This window comes from Megalops cyprinoides, chromosome 5 (assembly GCF_013368585.1).
Source record: "Megalops cyprinoides isolate fMegCyp1 chromosome 5, fMegCyp1.pri, whole genome shotgun sequence".
NCBI lineage: Eukaryota > Metazoa > Chordata > Actinopteri > Elopiformes > Megalopidae > Megalops > Megalops cyprinoides.
In genome coordinates this window covers 10,079,148-10,102,041 of record NC_050587.1, presented here as the reverse complement: position 1 = coordinate 10,102,041, position 22,894 = coordinate 10,079,148, and the positions used below count along the sequence as shown (strand labels likewise).

Here is a 22,894-nt window from a genome sequence, read left to right as displayed (position 1 = left end):
TAGGCTTTTTTTTTTCCACCCCTGTTCATTTCTGCCTCAGGGTTCAGTCCTTGACTGAGGTGGCCCTACACAGCAAAGAGCGTCAGACCAACAAGTATTCGGCTAATGTTTTTTATTACCACAATCAAAGTAAAGCCAAAGTTCGCCCCTGTGCAGCTCAGAAATTAGGTATGAAATCTTCGCTTGGCAGGACAGGAGAGGGAAAGGCATTACAATGGTGGTGCGCACTTAAATCTGATATGGAGGGTGGGAGGCATTTAATTATTGTTTGCAAATCAAGCCGATGTTTGGCCTTGCTTCTTGTGAGTGGGAGATCAGGGGTTCCTGGAAGGCTGCCACTTCTTTCGGATGTTTCTCGGAAAATGCGTAAGTGAGGGGCAGATGATCACCACTATACAAACCAATTACCCAGCATGGCATTATCTTAGGCAGCAAAGAGCAGGCCGTGGAAGGAACACAAACCGTAGAGGCCTAGCAGGCCCAGTTCAGAAGGCGCAGAAGATATTTCTCGTTAGCACCCCCTTGTGGTATCAGTAGGTAACAGCGCGGATTTGTGTCTACTGGAAATTGACACGCAACATAACAGGCCTGAACCCTGTGTGGAACTCTACTGTTGTACCCTTGAGCAAGGCACTTAATCTGCCTCGCTTAAGTAAATATCCAGCTGTGTAAATGGAGAATATTTAGCATGTCAGCTGTGCGAGCTGCCTGGGACAAGGGCGCCCCGACCCGGTGAATGAATAATGCATTGTGATTAATCAGGTCTCGGTATTAGTGGACCGCGGGGTTTCCGTTGTTTATCCAGCTCAGACAGGGCAAACACAGGTTGCCTCCTTGCACATATTAGCTGTCAAAATAGCCATTTTATCCCAAACAAACTGCTCGACCAAAAAAAAACCAAAAAAAACAAACCACTGCCCTCTTTTTTTTTTTTGCCTTCACTGTAAACAGATTGCTGGCGAGGGGGTTGATTTTGCTGTAATGCCCTTTCGGACAGCGCCGGAGAAAATCAATACCCTCCATTAGGGCTCCCGAAAAGGGTCCCGTGACAGGGGAGACCGCTCCTGCGCGTGGCGGTCACGAGTCCAAGTCGGGAGAGGGTCGCCTTCGCAAAGAGCTGATTATGGCGGAGCACCTTATTTGTCCTTGTTTCCTCATTACGCTGCATAGCACAGTGCGACAAACTCCGTTGACGGATAGCGTCCTCTGATTGGCCCGGTCCGCTGTTGGCATAGGAATCTGGGTAATATGAATAGGTCATTCTTTATGTGAGCTCCTCAGATGAAAAGAGCTGGATTTTCTCTTTTGTTCTGGAACGGCTCTCTGAGAAACGGTACCCTCAAGAGTTGAATTAAGGAATTCAGTGACATTTTCTTTTCACTGTAATAGCCCCTAAAAGACTAAATGAGACGTGACAATTGATCGCGCAGAGCGCTGAAGTGGGTGCATTGCTTTGAAAGTGCAGGTGATGCGGAGGGGAGGGGGAGGGGGAGGGGGAGGGGGAGGGGGGGAGCGAGGCCCGGGGATGTAAAATCATTAACAAACATGCTCTGCTGCACAGGGGCGAGCGTGACACGGGACCAGGGGAGGAGAACGCAGGCATGCGTGCGTGCACATACGCGCATGTACACGTGCACACATACATAAGTATGCAGGCACGCACATGCACACACATACGTAAGCATGCCCACACACACACACACACGCATGAACGCACGCACATGCGCACACACATACGTAAGCACGCACAGATGCACGTACACACAGGCACGTGCACACGCATATGTACACACGCATGCACACATGCACACACACACACATAATTCTACATACAGTGTTCATTTCTGAAAGCTTTGTGTGCATCATAATACTGTTCAGTCGTACACAAAGCCAGCAACACGACTCTTTTGGAAATGAACACTGTTGTCCCTGTACTGCATCTCAGTGGTGACTGATGAACACTTAACAGAAACCAGTCAAAGGGTGTCCACAGGCCCTCATGTTCTATTCACATAGCAAATAGAAGGCCCATTTATGGTCTTGGTCGTGTCATGGTCAGTACTGAGACCAGCACTGGGTCACCACCGAGTGTAACGTAAGAAGCTCTCCTCTGTTTCCATGGTTTTACACTGACCTAACACACTGTACAGAGGAGGGAGGACTCCAGAGTCACACAGCTGATAATCGTCTCGTCTGAAGGTTGTCCTCCATTAGGCTGTTGGAAACTGTTTCTGTGTTTATTTAGGACCACGTTTGAATGAGACCAAGAGCGAGACAAAACACTCCTTGTGCCCCTGAGGTCACACAAATAAACGCATTTGTAGACGCCACTGTCCTCCAGCTTCATGGTGATTCCCTCTCCCTCCCCGTACACCCCCCCCTCCCTCCCTCTCTGCAGCAGTGGACAGAAATAGGCCCACACTCCATCCCAGCAGTGGGCCAATTAGCATTACTTACACTGAGCACAACTTAATCGATCCAGCGCTCTCAGAAGCTGGTGACAGGGAAAAGGATTTGCGCTGGACTAGGACAGCAAATCCGCCATTAGCAGGCCGAGACGGTCACCTCGGAATGAGGAGGTGGCTCGCGGGGGGTGGGGGAGAGTGTTCCTGTCTTGAGACGCGTTCCCGCGCCCCTTCCGATCGCCTCCTCGTTCGGGCGGCAGGATTGATGAGGCGCGGCGTCCCTAAACCCGGGAAGGCACCTCCGGACTCGCGGGCCGCCCTGGCACGGGGCCCCGGCTGTTTACTTGTTCCTAAGCACGGCGTTGTTTTGGTTCTGCGACAATTTATGCGCTCATGTCTCGAAGGGGGCTTTACGGCAGTGACCGAATTAGCCGCCGAGTCCCATAAATACACAGCAGTTTCGCAGAGGGCCCACCGGGGGGCGCGGGGGGGGTCGAGCTGGAGGCTCACGGGATCCGTTTCTTGCATTCACGGGGAAGGAGAGCCAAGCAGGATGTTTTAAGACTGGTATATTACGTGCATATATTATGGCCAGCAGTGTAGCATAGTGGTAAGGAGCAGGACTTGAAACTGAAAGGTTGCCGGTTCGATTCCCCCCGCTGGGGCGCTGCTGTTGTTCTCCTGGACAAGGTACTTAACTGTAGGTACGTAACCAATGCAAGTCGCTCTGGATAAGAGCGTCAGCTAAATGCCAATACTGTAATGCGATAGTGTCTTTATCGTTTCTGGAGGCGGAGTTGGCCTTATTGTATATATTATATACTCCTCACACTTTATGAATGCGTATGTGATGCTCCTATTTACAAGGGGGGAGCAAGCGTACGACCTTGTCAGGCAAATGAAGTAAATGAAATAGAGTGTGACTTTGTCACCCTCTGTTTGGAGTGTTAATTTCCTGCTCTTGTGTGTTCTCTCCATCTTCTCAGCCCTTTAGTCGCTTTGACAATACTGACAGTGGAGAACAATGAAACGGGTCCAAGCAAAAGAGCATAATGACAATGCGCTGTCACTGTAAATGAGTACATTTATAAAAAAATCCTGTCATTAAATCCTGTAACGTCTGCATTTAGGCATTTTTAGGGAGTGTCAGATTTACCCTGTGACAAAAAGAAAAAAAAAACCCTCTGAACAAAAGGCACCGTCGCGTCTGGCTTTGAATGCGCTTACGTGATTGGGCTGCATTTCGCTGAATGGATGCAGATGAAAGAGCTTGTGTTTCTCGCTCGATGCTGTTCTGTTCAAACGCGTGTTTGGCGACGCAATCTGTTTCATCACAACCCACGGTAGCCGTTTTATGCCGTGTGGAGTTTAGAATTGCGCCGTAGTTCTCTGTCATTAAGTGTTTGCCCTCTGGGGCAGACAATGTCATGGTCAATGGACAATGAAACTGTTGGGTAAAATCTTGTATGGTAATGATTTATCATTTATATTATTTATTATCCAGCCATCCTTTATGACTGTCTTTATGCCATTTAACAGTTAGCTGTCTGTTTCTTGCGTGAAACACTGCTAGTTTCATTCTGTAACATTTGTAAGTGCACGCTAATTACATAGGATATTAGTATGCCAACAAATACTGTGTAACTACTGTAATAGGGTGATTACAGAAATAATTATGGGTGAGGGTTCAGGGTTATAATTGGGGTAAGAGTTAGAGGACAGGCTAGGGTCGGGGACATCGAAGTAATGTATGCACTTGCATGTACCGCAAACTCACGTTCCGCATGTGTTGCCAAGCAACACTGTGACACAGACACACAACTCTGTTGTTTCCATGTAACCTATGCAGGCGAATTGCACACATTGCTGTACAACAAGCAGAGCGGGTAATCTTGGCCTTTTTAAATTGAACAAATAGAGAGCACCTGGGCAGGGATTCTCGTGTGCATCTGAGGGGAGTGACGGGTCCCGTCCATCTGGGGTGGCAGTGTAGCATAGTGGTAAGGAGCAGGACTCGTAACGGAAACGTTGCCGGTTTGATTCCCCGCTGGGACACTGCTGCTGTACCATTGGCCAAGGTAGTTAGCCTCAGTAAATATCCAGCTGTATGAATGGGTAACGTGTAAAAAAAAATTGTAACCTGTGTAAGTCACTCTGGATAAGAGCGTCTGCTAAATGCCAGCAATGTAATGTAATGTAATGTAACCTGGCAGCACCTGTAAGAACTACATTGCCAGGACGCTCCAGGGTGTTGAACCACACTCGGCTCCTATCCCTGAGCTTTCTACCACCGTGCTTACGTGCTAACGTCACTCCTCCTGTCATTTTAGAAAGACATTAAGAGATCTGAATCAATAACAAAAAAAACAACCTGTTTGTCCCCGCTTGTTGAGCTGGAGTGCCTTGATGTCTGCTGTTTTTGCTGGCGATTAACGCCCTCTCCCTCTCTGACCGCAGCTCTTCTGGGAGAAGAGGTTGAAAGGCTTGAGGTCGTCAGACGTGACGCAAGAGGTCCTGAGAACCATGGAGCTCCCCAAAGGTTTACAGAGTAAGGCCAGCCTTCTTTCTTTTCGTGTATACAGTCAAGCTCTCTTGAATGTACCCAGGCCTTGAAAAGCTTGTCACCTCCCTGGCTCTCCATTCAGTCGTGACTCCAAACTACGCGCCGTGTCCTCTGCTCTTGTTTTAATAAGTGTCACCCCTTTATGGGCTTTATAAGTCATTCTGGATAAGAGCATAAATGCTAAATGACAGTAATTTAAGAGTAGGATGCTACGCCGCCTGAGTGACGTGGTTTGTTATACAAGTGAAACCTCATGTGTGGTGGGACCGATGGAGCGGGGGCTTTTTTGTCCCTCTGACCTGGTGCTGTCACCCCCCCCCCTCCCCAGGGGTCGGGCCGGACACGACGGACGAGACGCTGCTGTCGGCCATTGCCAGCGCGCTGCACATGAGCTCCGCCCCCATCACGGGCCAGACGTCGATGGCGGCCGAGAAGAACCCGGCCATCTGGCTAAACACGTCACAGCCCCTCTGCAAGGCCTTCATCGTCACGGACGAGGACATCCGGTAAGGCGGCGACCTCGCAACCACGCTACTAAAACGCAAAACTCACGCTTACGAAACTCCCACCCCTCCCGCTAACCCGCGGCAACCAGTTGGGGTGAACACCTCTGGCTCAATAACAATGCAATACAATACCTACACGATGATACGATCAGAATCTATCTACAAATTCACTTCAATACAATACATTTCAATACAGTATGACTCAACCCAGTCTTTTAAATTATTCTGTGTATTGTGCCATTGAAATATGAGTGCCATATGTGTGACTGTGTTCAGATAAAACTAGCATTGTCACAGTTGCTCTAGTTTAATCTAAACTGCTGTATTAATGTGAATAACAATACTGCAGCCATTGATCAATTCTCACGTGCAAAATTGATACAGCTGTACAGTTCCTTTTGATGCATTGATACGAATCAATGTATCGTTATAGCCCTACTTACCAGCCTAGTGCCATTAGTGGCTTTTTTACTTTCTGGAAGCAAAAGTGGTATTAAATATGTGTGGTTTCAGTAGTCTGGTCCAAGAAACTGTATTATTATTTATTACTATTATTTATTTGGCAGATGGATTTTTCCCTAAGCAACTTAAAAGGCTAATGTTGAAAGATACGTTAAATACATGATGGTAATATTGGTCCAGAGCAGAACAGTAAATATGCAATGATGTGGGCTCTGAGGGATCGAGCTGCCACATGACCAGAGGTTGCTGAGCAGAAAGATCCTATGTAACTAACTGCACAGTTTATGGACTGGACATCATTTCTTCTCAGGGAGGAACTGGTTTACCATAAAAAAATTTGACCGTGTTTCATTATGTTTTTTTCTTTAATACTGTGGCCACTATGCGGGGATAGTCCTCTATACTGTCATAACATCTGCATTTTCTCCTCATTGGGTTCAGCCTGTCTTGGTATAAGCCATAGAAGCTTGCAGCTGTTGAAGACATAATTATATGTCATGCCGTGACATGACTACAGTGCAGGTGGAGGGTTAAAATGTGACAGACAAAGCTTGTGGCTGGTCTCAGAACTAGCGTATGGGACACAGTGACTGACCTGAGTGCAAAGCGTTGGAATATTCTAGGATGAACTGCTGGAACTGTTGAACTTAATATTCCCTTACTGAGGTAGTTGCACAAAAAAACCTAACTTTTTGCTTGTCTGTAAAGGCGAGCATGGGGAATCTAGACGTGGAAGTCGATATTCATTAATACTAATTTTATGGATGGAATGTTGGCATGGTCTATTATTTATTTGTTCTGTGATTTATTCATTCATTAATTGATTTTTTTAAAGTCCTGCATTTGGCATGTATTTTTACAAGTGGGTGACAACATTCACACCTCTTTTGAGAGAATGACGCTGTTCTGTTGGTTTTATGATTTTGAGAGCTAAGCTAAGTAAATAGGGTTTCAAGGATAATTGTGTTTTTTCTATGCTTATTGTTAGCAAAGATGTGTAAAAACATGGTTGCATTTGTTCAAAGCGTGATTATGTCTACAAGCATTAGAAGCAAAAGCCTGATGACTGTATGGGCCTTTGCATGGGAAAAGGCACACTTTACAAAATTTTGTGGCCATAGAAGCTTTTGGCAGCCCAAGCTTGGTGGCTGAAAACGGTGATAATGGCATGTTTACACCTTGTGACAGCACTTACTGTGGCAAAGTTTCCGATACTGGCACTATATGACAAGTGCGGCACTGATGATTCAGTATCTATGCTGCTGCATGCCTAACCCTGTTGAGTGCACTTCACTGAATAAGTGCATTAGACAGATGTGTATGACAATGTGAAATGTCTCTCGGTCACACTGTAGCCGTTGAAATGGACGTGGTGTTTGTGGATTGCACGGGGACTGTGGCGAGTCTCACTCTCTCAGAGAACGCCGCTGTGGAAGCACTTTGTTACCGCGGTAAAGCGTGAGCGGCATCCCTTTCCCCATGTGGTGGCAGTATGCAGCGTGTTCGTGTTCAAAGCCCCGGGACGTGCTCTGTGACGAGGCCGTCTGGGGTCTCCAGCTTTGGAAGCGGTAATCCGGAGGCGGCTAACGCGAGGAGCACTCAACGACGCAGTTACGAGCGGTAGCGTTCTAAAAAGCGGCGCTCAGAGTCCCCGCGGTGGCGGCCGCGAGAAGTCGAGGGGCCACTTAAAGCCTGCCGCTGCTGCCACTGCCATCCGGAACGACAGAAGCCACCTCAGCCTCTGAAGGGCCCCGAGAACATTTTCGAAGCTGGCGCTCTCGCTCTCGAGAAAAAAGGCGAGGCTTTTCGGTGTGCCGGGATGGCCCCGAAGCAAGGGTCGGGACGGGAAGAGGACGTGGAAGAGAGTAGGGCACTTTTGGACCCCTGATAGTGAGGGAGTACAGGTCCGCTGGCTTCAGCAGAGTTATTTTTATCAGTTAACTGTTGATTTGAACACAGAGGACTGCGGCTGGTTAGAATACCAGGTGGTTCACTGCTTCACTTCACCTGTGCACGTTGCCCAAACCTGAATGCCTCCTGTAAAATATCCAGCTTCTAACAATAATAAACTAAGTGTATTTCCTCCTGGATAAGGAGCCCTGCTAAGGTAAGTAAGCTGAAGAAATGTAATATGTTGTACTGTACCTCACTTTGTGTTGTATTGTACCTCACTTGTAAGTCGCTTTGGATAAAAGTGTCTGCCAAATGAATAAATGTAAATGTAAATGTAATGCTTCTGGTCATGTGACCACCTCAGACAGGAAGTCAGATTTCAGGGTGTAGATAGTGTAAGCATATGCTCCAAGTTGTTGAAGTTGCAGTAAGCAAAAACGACAAGTTCTTTTTACTGTCCATTCCATTTGCTTGAACAAGTTTCACTGTGACAGGAGAACAAGGGTTCACAAACTTATTGTGAGCTGTTTTGTTGTAGAAATACAGAAATTAATAACTCGGGGTAAATGCCAAATAAAAGCATACAGAAGATTACAGAACAGTGGAAGAATGCCGCAGAAGAATAGTAAAAGATGTAAAATCAAGCTTCAAATGCGCCACACTTCAAGGGATACGGGCCATAAAAGATAGATGGGGGCAAAGGGAGCGGCAGAAATGACAGACCCATAAAACTGCTAAAATCACTCACTCATCAAGCACAGTCGCCCTTGGAGCTCAGCCTGGTTTTAGGGGTTCTTAGCTGGATGAGTGGAGTTCCGCTAGGATGTGCGAGGAGAAGCCCACCGAGATGGAGGCGGGAGACGCTATGCTGGGCTTTAAAAGTGCGAAGTGAAATTTTGGAGTGTACTCTCTGCGTTTTTTGGCGGGTAGCCAGTTCAGCTCGCACGGGGCTCAGGTAATGTGTTCCTGGGGTTTTGTGTGGATGTTTGAGACTGTCAGGAACTCTACCTGACACACCACGGAGCGGCACACCATGGCAGTCTGGCCGAGATTTAACAAAGGCGCAGTCCTTGGTAGCAATCCCCGAACTTTTTTCACAGTCCTCTGACATTTTCAGAGACTGGTTATGGCTCGTCGAACGGCTAGGTATTTATATCAGAAGACAAGTCCAAAATTCAGCATGTATGTCTAGCATGTCCTCAGCATAATGGCTAGCATGCTAATGCATTGAATCTCTGCTTTGTCAGTACCCACAAGACTTCAGTAATGTAGCATGTTCACACTCTCGCTCTGGAAGAAAAGTTCTGCATTAATATGTATAATATTATATATATATATATATATATATATATATATATATATATATATTCATACACTCTATCTGTTGTTCCTGTGGAAAAGAATGAGGTACATTGGTTTCCTTGGCAACGGCGGAAGATTTAGGAGCAGGACTTGCAGATGCGAAGGCTTTTCTGATACAAGCACTAATGAGTAACCTTTGGATTCAGCAGATGCTGCGGCTCTGGTCCCCTCTGTCTGCCAGCTGAATCAATGGGCTCTTCACAACACTGCCCTCTCTCCCATTTTAGATCCCATTACGCCACAGTTGCTTAGCAGACGACCTCATCCAGAGTGACTTGCAGGGCTTACAGTTTTTTACTGTAACCCTGCTGGATGCTAAATGAGGCGGCTCAGGTTGAGTTCCTTGTCCCGGGGTTACAGCAACAGTGGCACACCCAGGGATTGAAGCATCAAACTTAGGGTCATGAAGCCCTGCCGCTTACTACATTTACATTTACATTTACATTTACATTTACTCATTTGTCAGACGCTTCTATGCAAAGTGACTTGCAAGTGAGGCAGAGTACAGCACCACCGCGCTGCTCCTCAGCTTGCTTCCTGTACTACTTTGAGTTGCTGACTTTGCCGACCAGTTTGTTCTGACATGAGTAAACTTGGTGTACCATATGCAGCAGTGCGCTGCCAGTCAAGGGTCTATTTTTAAATGGATCTTTGGACCGACAGCATCATTGACGGAAAATGTTTCATCTTCATCGCCCCACCATCATCTTCACCATCACCGCAACTGTCACGTGCGCCATTGCAGTGCTGCCATCGTCATTGCCAAATTTGGCATCATGTCCATCAAAACTAAACATAAATAGTCACATCTGAACCCCAGCTTAAAAAGTCATTGTAGATAACGACAGCAAACTGCAAGCACCCACAGTGTCTACACAATGTCAACATTTGCTTCATTGCCCCAGGTTAGGGGAGGTCAGTTTTAAACAGCTGAAAGCAAATATAAGACTTATATACACATACTTAAAGCACACATAAGCATAACAGGGAGAGGTTTGGTACCTGCAACCCGACAAAGCAAGGAAATGGGTCCATGTTTTAAAGGAGTAAAAACCACCTGGAGTTGGAGGGTCAGATTATTCAATTCAGAATGTTTATGAGTGCATACAGATACTCACGACCTATATTAAGTGCCCTCCACATTTATTCATATCCCTGATAAAATAAGACGTAAAACATGATATAATAGAAGAAAATGTATGTGTTGGATCATGCTCATCATGTACTGCAATCATAATACCGTTACATACAGCAGAGTCATTCTCAAAAGTAATGAATTGTATCTCAGAGAACACAGTCTTAGTTCTGCTATTGTAATGTTCAACTGAGATTCTCCTTTAATCGGTGCTCACTTGCCCTGTGGCAGAAAAAGGGTTAAGCAAGAAGGCCATGTTTTCCTGTCTGCTTATCCCGGCTGATGAGGCTTGTGACGGCAGTAATACGACTGGTCACTAGGGGGCACTGCACACTCAGCGATAAGACCACTTTAATTATCCACTAAGAGTGGAAACACAGGTAACGCTCTGCTGTGAGGAGTAACATCCCCTGTGCTCGGGCCTGCCACGGCACATCCGGGCTTATCAACAGGAAAAATGCATTAAGGCTCAGCTGCTTGGCTATGGGTTATTAGGAACCATGGGTGAAATGGATCACAGCCGTTTTTTTCTTTCTTTTTTCTTCATTCAGTGGATGGCAACAAAAAAGGAGGGACATTTCACAAGCATTCCTCATTCTCACCAGTACTTGGGGGAAATGACAGATATTGTTACAGGCTCTACAACAATCTACAGACATAACAATAGTTCTGTGAATGCCCTGTAGTCTGAACACCATCTTATTAATGTGCATAAATTCATTCAATTTTGTGTATATGTATACATGATATATACACATATAAATGGAAATACATGTGTGTAGTGTGTGTGTGTGTGTCCTTATGTATAATGTATACACATACATACACGCCATATTTCCTGCGGAAACAACTGTTGTTACCATGTGTTACCAATGCATTGCATTGTGGTATTCTGAAGGGTAGCTGACCATCACATAGTGAGTGCATCCTTTCTCAGGCCGAGGAGACATGCCCTAAGGTTAAAACATTTTTCCCCTCTATTAATCTCTAATTATGAATGGGGGCTGATGGGTTGCACAATGACGGCTACGGTAAATATCCCAATTAGTTTGCAGTCAGCGTAGAGCCGGGGAGCGGCGGCCGAGCATTTGACAGGGGGGCCCCAGCCGTCAGGGCGAGGCGCCTGGAGACAGGGGGCTGCCAATCCGGGGGGGTTAGCGAGCCGCGGCTCATTCGGGCCTTTGCCTCATCCTTTTTGCAGGGAGCAGGAGGAGAAGGTCCACCAGGCGAGGAAGAGCTTGGAGGAGGCGCTGATGGCGGATGGTTTGGCGCGGGCCGCCGAACTGACCAGGGACATGAGCGTGGAGGGCAAAGCCAGCGCATAGGAGCCGGAGGAGGTGAGGACGGGGGGGGCAGGGAGGTGGCGAGGGGGTGCTGACGAGGGACAGGCCACCCTGTGTCACGTCACGCTGAGCCCACACAGGTCGTTCGCTCCTCCCCCCAAGCACTGACTTTGGATCAGTCATCTTTTTTTCACGCAGTGGGCAGGGTGAGGGTTTAGCTTGGGGAGGCTGGTCCTGGATCAGCGGCTGGAGGCAGAAGCTAGCGGTACGCAAAGAATTAAAGACTGTGTGCATCTTTGGCAACAGCGGTCTCAGAGGAAGGCAGGCATGCCCAGGGAGGCGAGAGCCTATAGGGCAGAGACGAGCCCGGAAAATAAGACTCCTCCTCTGTCCAGACAATAGTTCTCCTCAGCCCAAAAGGCTGTTAATTATGCTCTGTTGAACAGCACGGCCAGCAATCTGTCACGAAGCTGCTTAAACTGGGTGCCTATAATTGGCTGGATTCTGTCTTCTTCCAAAGGCAGTGTTATGTTCCATGGAGCCCTCAGCATGTGTACAGGCAGATTCCCACCTCCACAGATAAAGAACCGAGAGGTGTCATTGGCCTCTCCACAAGGGTCCAGTTCAGGCTATCGGGACCAATTTGATTTGCGATATCTTGAATCATTCCCAAAGTAGCCGCAGAGAAATGCTTAAATTACGCGTCATATTTTAGTATACTTAAAGAAAGAGGGTTTTTTTTTCCTTGGGTTATTGGGATTTTTTCCTCTGTGGATTTGGTTAAATGCTTTACAGAAGGTTGAATCGGCCCCTTGTGCAGGAAGAATTTTCGATGGATGTATAAGGATGGGTCCGGCCTTCAGCTCAAAGCGGGCGTTCCAGTGCAAACGATCTGCGCGGGAGAAGAGTCCGCCTTAACGGCGGGCCCCGAATAAAATATTCAGCCTCTCATTTCTCAGCTTCTGTCAGTCGCCGGGTCAAAAGTGCCGCTTGGGCGGAGGCGCGTCCTCTCCGGATTGGCGGGAATCTCTTTCCCCTCATAAATGTTTTAAGGCGGAATTAATAGTTCATACAGGATAGCGCCGGGCCCCTCCACCACCGCGCGCTTCATGAACCGGGAACCATCCAAAAGGGGGCCGTCGGCGGTTTAACTGTGGCGTATCTTAAATGGCTGAGCGCACCTCCATTTTGAAAACATATTATAACCTCCATTAAAAATTCGCAGGTTCCTTATGAATGCTGATGCGCAGCACTGTCTCCCTGATTGAAAACCACTGATGCAGACCAGTAGTACATTGACTGAGGCGTCCTTTTCCAAGTAATCAATTTTGCCGCCTGCATCAACCGTTTTTTTTTTTCCACTGGTCCTTTTGGGCTGTTTTCCCATCTCCTGTGTTGCAGTGACAATATTTACTGTGTTGTTTACTGGTGGCAGTCTCTCAGATGCCTTCTCTTCTCTCTCTCTTTTTTTTTTTTTACAGTACAATCTTATTAATTTTTATGTGTTTGGCAGACGCCCTTATTGTTAGATGCAAGTGCAGAGGGCAGCACAAAGTACAGAATGCAATTTGAATACAAATAACTAAACGCAAGTACAGCAAGCGGCGTCAGCATTAATCCTAATTCCGCCCCATTCACGGCCACTTTCAGTGACGTATCGATCAGTCTGGTACAACATAGTGGTTTATCCCATTGTGAAAATGAAGAGCTTTGGCCCTCTCTCATTTGGGATGGGATATACATTTTGGCTACTTAAATTTAACATCTCGAATACAGGGTGTTGTTGAGTCCCTCCTCTCAAAGTAGCCGTATAAAGACCCATGGCTTGATTTTTCCATCTTGGAACAGCCAGAAAGATCACAGTGCTTTCATGTCATACAGCAGCAGCAGGTAATATCTGTGTAATAGCTGTGAAATAACAGTCTTTAATAATTCCCGGTGCCCCCATAGCTTGGGGTCCCCCTGCCGCTGCAGATTGCGGTCGGATTTATAGGCCGTGGTCAACTGCAGTTCAAGCGAGACCGCTCTGGAGGAAGCCTTTTAAACTGGAGAATTGGGCCGAAACGCCTCTCCAACAGGCATTCCCCGTCTTTCCTCCTCCAACATGACAAATATCCTTCCGCTCTGCAGTCTTTCAGGGGGAGGGGGGAGGAGAGCAACCAGCCAGGATGTGGCACGTGGCCGCTCAGTTGATGAATAGCTATTAAAAGAAGAAGGTGCAATTCAGCTGCGAGGCCCAAAGCATCATAATCTCCTCCCTGAATTTAAATCCGGCATCCTAATCCTAATCAAGGCGGGGGGCAGGGCGGGGCGGGGTGGACCAGCCGTGGGGGCGAGGGATTTACTGTTCGGGGTGGTCGTCGGACCAGCTACGCAGCCAAACGGCAGCCCGCGAGATTGGCGCGGCGCTTACCTGGAGACAGGCGCGTCCCTATCTTACCAAACCATATTTCACGGCTTCTGTCACCGCTCGATACCCTGCCAACTACATTTCCCACAATTACCCTCACACAGATAAGTATGTCATCACTTTCATTATTTTATATACTAGCCAGTGGCTTTGAAGGGAGGGTGTTGGGATGTTTGATTATACAGGACACCACAGACAAAGCCTTCAGACAGACACACAATAGAGGATGTTAAGGGCTTGCCCACCCCCTCCACAAAAGTGATCGTGCACATGAAAACTGTTATTTGTTTCACTGTATCACCAGAGTTACATGGCCATTTCATTAAAACATTTCTGGGCGGTAAATGATGGAAAAACAGATTCCTTCATAATCATATTGACATGAATGCTTTATCACTTAATTGCGGCTACAGATGATTTAAGGCTATAGTTTTTAGGCACGCTTAATTAGAATTTGTTTAGACATGGGGCATTAGAGGTTCCAAAGCAATTTAAAATCGTGATAAGGGCCAGCGAGAGAAATTAAAAACGCACTCTCCGAAGGGGGCTCTTATTCTGCCCCTTGGGAGCCTTAGGAAGAATATCGTTAATTATTGCATCATTGCGGATATTAAGGCATTAATGATCTCATGACTATTATGTGCACTTTGAAGTAATTTGGTCCAATAAAGTGGTGCCCTCATGTAGATGACACAAGACGAATCTCTTTACAGTGGTGATTTTGCTGTCTTCGGCGACACAACCCCGCCCCCCCCCATCGCCCATTGTCTGTGGATTCTGTGCAGAATGGGCGTGGCTCTGTTTGAAACAGTCATCCCGTGCGTGCGGAACACCGCCACCCGGCTGCCTCGTGGCGCCCGACGCATGGAGAAGTCGTTTTTCATCACTGCCGTGGCGCCGTGTCAAACCATCTGTTTCGGTCTTAATTTAACCCATCGCTCAGCTGCGTTCACCAGCCCACCGAACTGTAAGCGCGTCTGTACCGCTCCTCGCGATTTCACACAACGCAGAATGGCACACGCTGGGAAAAGACTAAACTTATTCCGCATACCAAATAACCCCCGTGTTGACATGGATGCGACAAAGCACGTCCTGGTATAATGTAATGCGGTGTAGCAAAATCAAGAGCGTTCAACCAGCAGCTCACAGGAACGGTCTATCGTGTAGAGCGTGATGACATGATGTGGCGTGAGAAAGCTGAAAAGGACGGAGAACGCTATTTTACTGAATTTGGTTTCTTGTTGAAAAGCTGGATAAAGCATGCGGATTTGATTAATTCCATATCTTTTAATTTATGTCGAATTACCCTTTTCATCACAGCTGTCCTGAAGTACAAGGGGAAAGCAGTTAATATTTGATTCCTTAAGTAATCATTGCTTTCTGCTGCCGAATGTGGCGTCTTAGCATGTATAATTAATTTTCTCACTGCAGGCAAACAGTAAAATTGCGGGGCAGTTGTTTTAATTATTCCAAATGAAGCATTTTGTCAAAGCCAGGCTAAAGCAAGAGGCGTTGGCGCTAATGGAGGCACGGATTATTTGCATAATGTTGTAGTTTGATTTGGGGCTATTTCAATGGATTATTTGCAGTTTTGTCACTCGGTTGTAATTTGCAAGGGGATTAAAGGCACTTTAAGACCTCCATAATGTGCATATTGCAGTGTCAACAGCTAATTTATGATGAAGTGCTTCATGCAGTAATTTATGTATCTCGCCATTTGTAATGAGCCGGTCGATGGTTAGTGATTAGGGAATGCACCGGCAACGGCTATAAAGGCTCAATTTGGAACGTGAAAATGGCCGCCCGAAAAGAACTCGGATGATGCCCGTAGGAGCTGTATGCGTGGAAACATTGCCACGCTGGAGGCTTAGCCAAGGCTTCTCTCTTAATGGAGGAACACGGATGCCCCTTCCCCGAGAGATCGGGGCACTTTGTGTGTCTCAAAGCCTCCCCTCCTCTCCCGGCACCCGGAGACCATCCCCTGGCGCAGAGCGTGGCTGCCTCACAGCGAGGGAGGGGTCAGAAAGAGTTCAGGTCGTGTTTCCTGCACAAGCGCTGAGCAGCTATTGATTTTTTTTTTGTTTTCGCCTGTCCTATTTTTCAGCATGTTTTTTTCTTCTTTACCTTTTTACCGAGAGTGCCCCTTTGAACGGTCTGCATCATCTTGGCCACCTTTGCGGGTTGACCTCGTATTTGAGGGTTGAGTGTATCTTTAAGGTTTTCGTTTTGCACGGGGGGGGGTGTCACTTGGCTTTTTGCCCCCCTCCCTCCCTCCTCCAGCCCCTTGTCTTCCGTTCCGTTCGTAGGGAAGCTCGATTTTTCACAGAGCATTACCGTCCTCGTTTGTCTTGTCGTTACCCAGCCCGCAGTGTAAATTAAACTGAAATTGGGCTTCCCGAGTTCCTGTTACACAATCTGGAAAAGCATTTGGAGAAGTCGATTTTTTCCACTGTGTGTGCTTGCATGCTAGTGGCCATGTCTGTACCTGTAACATATCTGATAGTGGATGCATGTGTGGGTTTGTGGGTTTCAGTTGTCTGTGTTTGTCTGACTGTATGTTTTTTTTCTTTTATCCACAGAGGCAGATACCCCATTTGCACCAGATGCAGTTTCCAAAAAGCTGAAGAGAAACCGGAGATATTGTCATCAGTTGGCTTAAAAAGCTGACCGGACCCATGCACAATTTAATACCTTCTAATAAATAGCTTAAACCAAGGCCTTTTTTGACTATAATATTTTTTCGATGTACATATCTATATATAATTTCAGGACAATGCTTATTTTGTGTCAGAATTTTGAATTTAAATATTCTTTTTATAAAGGCAAATATTGAGCAATACTATTTGAACTTCTGGAAACTTCTCAAGTCAGGTTGCAATCTGCTGGATTTGTATTGCTAACTGTTTTTATTTTTGTTTTGGTTTTTGTTGGTTGTAAGGGATTTGTCATTTTCAGGGTTTGTAACGGATAACTAATGCATTTTTCTGAACGTGAATGGAAACCGCTTATTTAAGAAAAAAAATTTTATACCTTCAGAGAAAATACTTGTAAATTCTTGCATCACTTTAGAGTAAATAAATGATTATATTCAGTAACGTGGTGCTTCTGGTGGTTCTTGTGGCTACACGTAGGGCACATTTGTCAAAAACGTCAAGAACACCAGTCCTTCCCTCCCAAACGAAGGCCACAACATCGGCGCTTCATCTTCCCTGTCCCGTACTGAAAAAAAAGACTTCCAGTAGATGGACATTTGGACTCCGTTAGCAGAGAGAGCCTGTGTGCAGCTGCTTATGGGTTTTTGCTGTTCCGCATACTTCTCTCCAAGCTGGCAGCTGGCCTTGGATGCTTCCTTAATTGAAGACCATAAGCACGTTGCGTTAGGATACACACAATGCAGAATGACCTTGTTTTCGCATTTGTCAGGTCAGATCTTAGCCTGTTTTTTCCAGCTTTGTGGAGAACAAGGGGGCAGTTGTACTGCGCGACCCCTCGTTTGCAGGAAAAAGCCCGGGGGTCTACAGGCTGTTATGCAGAACCTGCGCTGGCCAAGCTCCTCAGATCTGATAGCTGTGATGGGCGAGGAGCGGCGGCCAAAAGCGGAGATGAGCGGTGCTTCATTAATCACTGGCTAATTCAGACCTCTCCAAGCGCTCTCCTCTTCATGGGTTTTATCTCCACAGCATGGGCTCGAGTCGCCAGCTACATACACGACTACACACTGCTATCATTAAAGAAAAATCATCTACACCGTTGCGCATTTTATACTGTGTGTGTCCGTCTCAGCTGTACTGACCCTGGCAGCAGTGTAGGATACCTACAATGAAACCAGCGTCTATAAAGCGGGTTTCTCCTTGGTCTGCCTCTGTCTACATTTTAACCCCACTCTACCCTGCTTTTCAGTCAGAGCACAAAGAAAATGACATTTTTCCCTCCGCCTTCCACACAGTATGAATTTCAAATGGAGCGGAAAGAAATTCCCCCTGAATTCGATATCTATAGAGAAAATGGCTGTCCACGCTGCATGCTCGTGTCTGGAGACCCTGCAGTTCTGCTGGATATACTGCATGTGTGTGTATTCTTGCTCTTCTTGTGCAGTAGCACACCTATTACACAAGAGTGCTTCAAGAGCACCTGCTCATACCACCACTACTTCATGCACACTGTGTTGTTTATCCTTACTGCTTTCAGTATGAGGCACGTGAATCCAATACATATTTGTAAAAGTTACATTTATGTTGATGGGGTAACTACTGTATGATGCCACATTTACCGGGACTTGACAGCAAACAGTTGGGGTACAGGAGGTGCCGGGATGGCCATGTCATGTCGGAGGTTAATGGAGGCGGACACAGGGGTGGGCGGGCTGGGTTGGGCCTTTGTTATGACACCACGGCAGCACAGGCCTCAGAATCATTCCCTACTGAAAGAGTAGCAGCATCCAACCACAGGCCACTTGGCCCGAGAGGAGAGCTTGTGTGTTCATCCTTAGCCCTGCCATGAATTTATCAGCCCCAAGGTCATCCTGACAGTATCATCAAGGGTACGGTGTCATGGGCAGCCCCAGAGGACACCCGACAGGGACAGGCACATTCACTCGCTGAGGTGCTGTTGTGATTCTCCGAGTTCTAATGTAACAAAGTATAAGGTGTACAAGTGTCATTCAAATGTACTGTCATGACTTTGACTTTTCTCAGTAGTACTGTTGCTGTACATCTGAGCGTTAAATGTGCGAGTGATCACAATCAGAACACATCCCGAGCTCTCCTCGGGGCGCCGCTCCTCAAAAAACAGACGAGTTTGCTTTTTCCCCCTCACTCGGGTCTGGGAAAATAACGTCTGACGTCTCAGGTAAGCCGGGAATGAGTGTTCAAACGCAGACGATCAAAAGAGCATCAAAACGCCTACCTCAAATCGGAGGGAAACGTACAACGGGAAAGACGAGAGGGACGGGGCTGGCTCGCGCCAAGGCGATCAGAGCCCCGTTCGAGCTGAAGGCGACAGCACCGCCGGGCGTTCTCTGACGAGCGGCTCTCTCTGTTTCACTGCTCCGTTGCGGTGGCACTTCTGAGCTGAGGCTGTAACCCAAGGGCTGGGACCCTGCATTTGTGCGCTTGAACAAGACACTTCACCTCCATTGCTTCAGTAAATACCCTGCGGTAAAGCTGTTCTTTGTGAGATGCCCTGAATAAGCAAATAAAAACTGTGGAAAAGGCAAATGTACTCAATTATTTTCAGTGGGGAAAAAAAAAACATGTTCAGGTAGCTGCCTGTTTTAAATGGAAATGACACTTACTATTTCAGCTTAAATTATTTTCTTTATAAAGTGTTTTTGTGGTTTTATCCACTCCAGTGACAGTATGTATATTGGAAATTTTTCACGGGTTTGTAAAACATAAAAACAGAACCAACCGGCTCATAAAAATATGCAAATAGACAATTCTTAATAAAAGATCCTTCTGTTTCATTGTTGCATTAAAGTTTCATTGAAGTGTTGACAAGTTTAACATCTTTTGAGTGACTCTATGCAGACTCTACAACACCTGTCCCTGTCTGTGAACTTCAGTGCTTGCCAATATGCTTGCTTTACCTGTGACTATCCATCCCTAAAAAAGCTCCTCAGCTTCACCTTCCAGGATAAGGTATATGGATGTGTCTCCTGCTGTCTTGAGTCTCCCTCTCCTCTTGTACTTTTACAAGGTGCACAGATAGAATCTTAGCACCTCTGTTGCAGCAAGGTTTGCAGATATTGGTGTGCTGCTCGCTACTAGGGGACACACCGGCCAGACAAAGAGATGAGGGGAAAAGTATATAAAATTAAAAATAAATAAAAATAAGTAAATAAAATAATAATAATAATAATAATACTGAAATAACAAATACATCCTATTAAATTTGCATTTAGCTAGTTAGGCTAATAACGAGCACGCAGTAAGACCTTCCGGTTCATCATTGTTCAGTGATTGGCACTTGCAGCTACGTATGTTTGTTAACTAGCTCCAATGATGCTTTCTAGTGCTGCAAAAAGAAAAAAACAGAAACATGAAGACGAAGAAGGTTTACAAAAAAAAGTAGAGGTTTACAATGGAAAAGTTCCTCTCCCCTGGCTAAATCTAGTACTGATACAGCAAAGTCGTCGCCAACTGCAAATGCGGCCGAAACCCTTGCAGAGAATTCTGCAATCCCAGTCAACGTTAACCCGAATGTTAGAGAATCTTGTAAGGCATGAGAGCAAGGCGGGCAAACAGCAGAGGTAGGCTTAACGTCAGCCGTTGAGAAGGCCATCCCAGAGTCTCTGTCAAAATCTGCTGCTGACCCATACAAGGTGATCGAAACCTTTTCCTCTGATCCTGCAAAGTGGAACAAAATTGATGACAAAATCCGTACATACTTTGCATTCAATAAACCCTCACAGAACATTGGGGATTTTTTTGCAATCTGTGAGAAAATATGGGGATGTCAATCGTAGCTTAACTAGGGATTACTTCTTCCGAAAAAAACTAAACGGGGAAATTTTGTCCACAGAATGGCTAGTGTATTAACTGTCTTGTGGCTCAGTGTTTTGCTATTGCTGCAAATTATTTTCCAAGAGAGAAGGTGCATTTACCGCCGGATTTAATCATTGGAAAAACGATTCTAGTCGCTTACAGGAACTTGAAAATTCAGCTGATCATCGCGATGCAATTGTCACCTTGTCCTCCCTCAGAAATGAAAATGCACAAATTAATTCACAGTTAGTGCGGCAAGCGGAATCAGAGAGGGTTTATTGGAGAAACATACTGAAACGTATAGTGGCAACTGTTCGGTTTCTTTTTCTTCAAGAGGATTGCCCTTCCGCAGCAGCGATGAGCTGATTGGATCACCCCACAATGGAAACTTTTTGGGGTGCCTAGAATTAATCAGTCGCTTTGATCCATCATTGTTGGAGCATTTGGCTAAATATGGAAATAAAGGGAGAGGACATACTAATTACTTGTCGTCAACTGTTTGTGACGAGTTTATTGGGTTGATGGCCAAAAAAGTCCTCGATGCAATTGTCCAGGAAATTACAGACAGCAAATATTAAAAATATTATCCATCATTGTCGATTCAACACCAGATGCCTCACATGTTGACTAACTCACCCTGATAATTCGTTATATCCAGCAGAAAGGTAGGGAGCCTGTCAAGAGGTTTTTAAAATTCATACCACTGCATGGCCACAGTGCAGGACATTTGGAAACTGCTGTCAAATCAGCTTTGACAGAAAGCAGCATTGATTTGCTTGACTGCCAGGGCCAGAGCTACGACAATGCCAGTAATATGGCTGATGGGTACTCTTGACTTCAGGCTAGAATACAAACTGAAAATCCCCTCGCTGACTTTATACCATGCGCTGCCCATTCTCAATTTAGTAGGGACTTGTGCAGTGGAATGTTGCAGAGAAGCCATTTCATACTTTGGCTTTGTTCAACATTTATACAACTTCTTCTCAGCCTCCACATGGTGGTGGGGGGTTCTCACATCACATCTCAAAGCGTGCACCCAAGTGCTAACACCTAAAAGCCTATCAGACACTAGGTGGTCCACAAGAGCCGATGCCACAAAAGCTCTGAGATATGGCTACAAAGCTATTCAGGAAGCGTTGACAGAAATTTCTGCTGATAATGGTATCCCTAAAGCAGCGCAGTATGAGGCGTGTCAACTAAGTGCAGCAATGGATACCCTTGAAACTGCGCTTATGACTGTCGTATGGGATGACATACTAAACCGAATCAATGCTACGAGCAAGGCTTTGCAGCAGGTGCAAATAGATATTTGCACAGCTCCTCTTATGTACCACTCACTTGTAGAATACATAACCAAAGACAACTTTGGTTATGTATTCTACATGTATTCTATGTATTGTAGAATACGTAACCAAAGACAACTTTGAAATCTACGAAGCAGAGGCTAAAATTCTATCAGCTACTGATGTTTACAAGACCAATACTCAGAGAGGTTGAGCAAAGAAAGTTATGTTTGGTGAGTCGGCAAACCCAGAAGCCAGACGCTCTGACTGTGATACCTTTATGGTTGATACACACTATGTAATCTGTGACTCTCTATGTCAGGAACTGCGTCGGCGCAAGGCAGCATACAAAAAAAGCGTAGGAAAAGTTTTGTTTCCTTACAAAAGCTCAGCAGCAGAACACCTGAGAGAAGTACACTATATGGACAAAAGTATTCAGACGCCTGACCATTACATTGTAATGACATTGTATTCAAATACATATACTTTAATATGGAGTTGGTCCCCAGACCCTGAAAAACAGGTGTGGCCAAATACTTTTGTCCATATAGTGTATATGCCCAGGATCTTGAGACAGGATTTGCAAAAGAGTTTTCTCAGTTCAGTTGTGTTGTAAAAACTGAGGAAATTGTGCTGGGCATGTACAACAAACTGAGAGAGCTAGGCCTACAGGATGCATTTCCAAATGTGGACATATGCCGGAGGATGTATCTTGCATTGCCGATTGCAAACTGCTCAGGGGAGAGGGCATTTTCTGTGCTGAAATGTGTTAAAAGTCACCTGAGGTCCACAATGAGAAACTGAATGCATTTGCATTGCTTGCCATTGAAAACGAATTCACCATTTCATTATGACGACTATATTGAGGACTTTACCCAATCCAGATTCCAGAGAAAGGACATCTAAATGTAAGTAGCCTATGCTGTACATTGAATGCATAAATGTGCGCATCAACCAGTTCATACAAGATAATTAATGGGCAGTGTTTACAATCTGTGAAAACATACCTCGACTAGGGGTGTGGGGCCCTAAAAAGATGATCTGCCTAGTGTTGTCTCAGCATTTAATACGGCCCTGGCTGTCCATCCATCCGTCATACAAGTACTG

At 46.0% G+C, this 22,894-nt stretch overlaps 1 protein-coding gene across 1 annotated transcript in view; it reads left to right on the top strand.

The window, feature by feature from the left end:
• mbd2 (methyl-CpG binding domain protein 2) overlaps positions 1-16,808 on the top strand; it is a 42,906-nt gene extending 26,098 nt beyond the window's left edge. Inside the window, exons 4-7 of the mRNA XM_036529082.1 lie at positions 4,863-4,953; positions 5,297-5,474; positions 11,528-11,663; positions 16,599-16,808. Coding sequence (XP_036384975.1) covers positions 4,863-4,953; positions 5,297-5,474; positions 11,528-11,651 — 393 coding nt within the window. The 3' untranslated portion in view covers positions 11,652-11,663; positions 16,599-16,808. The remainder of the gene's footprint in view (positions 1-4,862; positions 4,954-5,296; positions 5,475-11,527; positions 11,664-16,598) is intronic.
• The last annotated feature ends 6,086 nt before the right edge of the window (positions 16,809-22,894 follow it).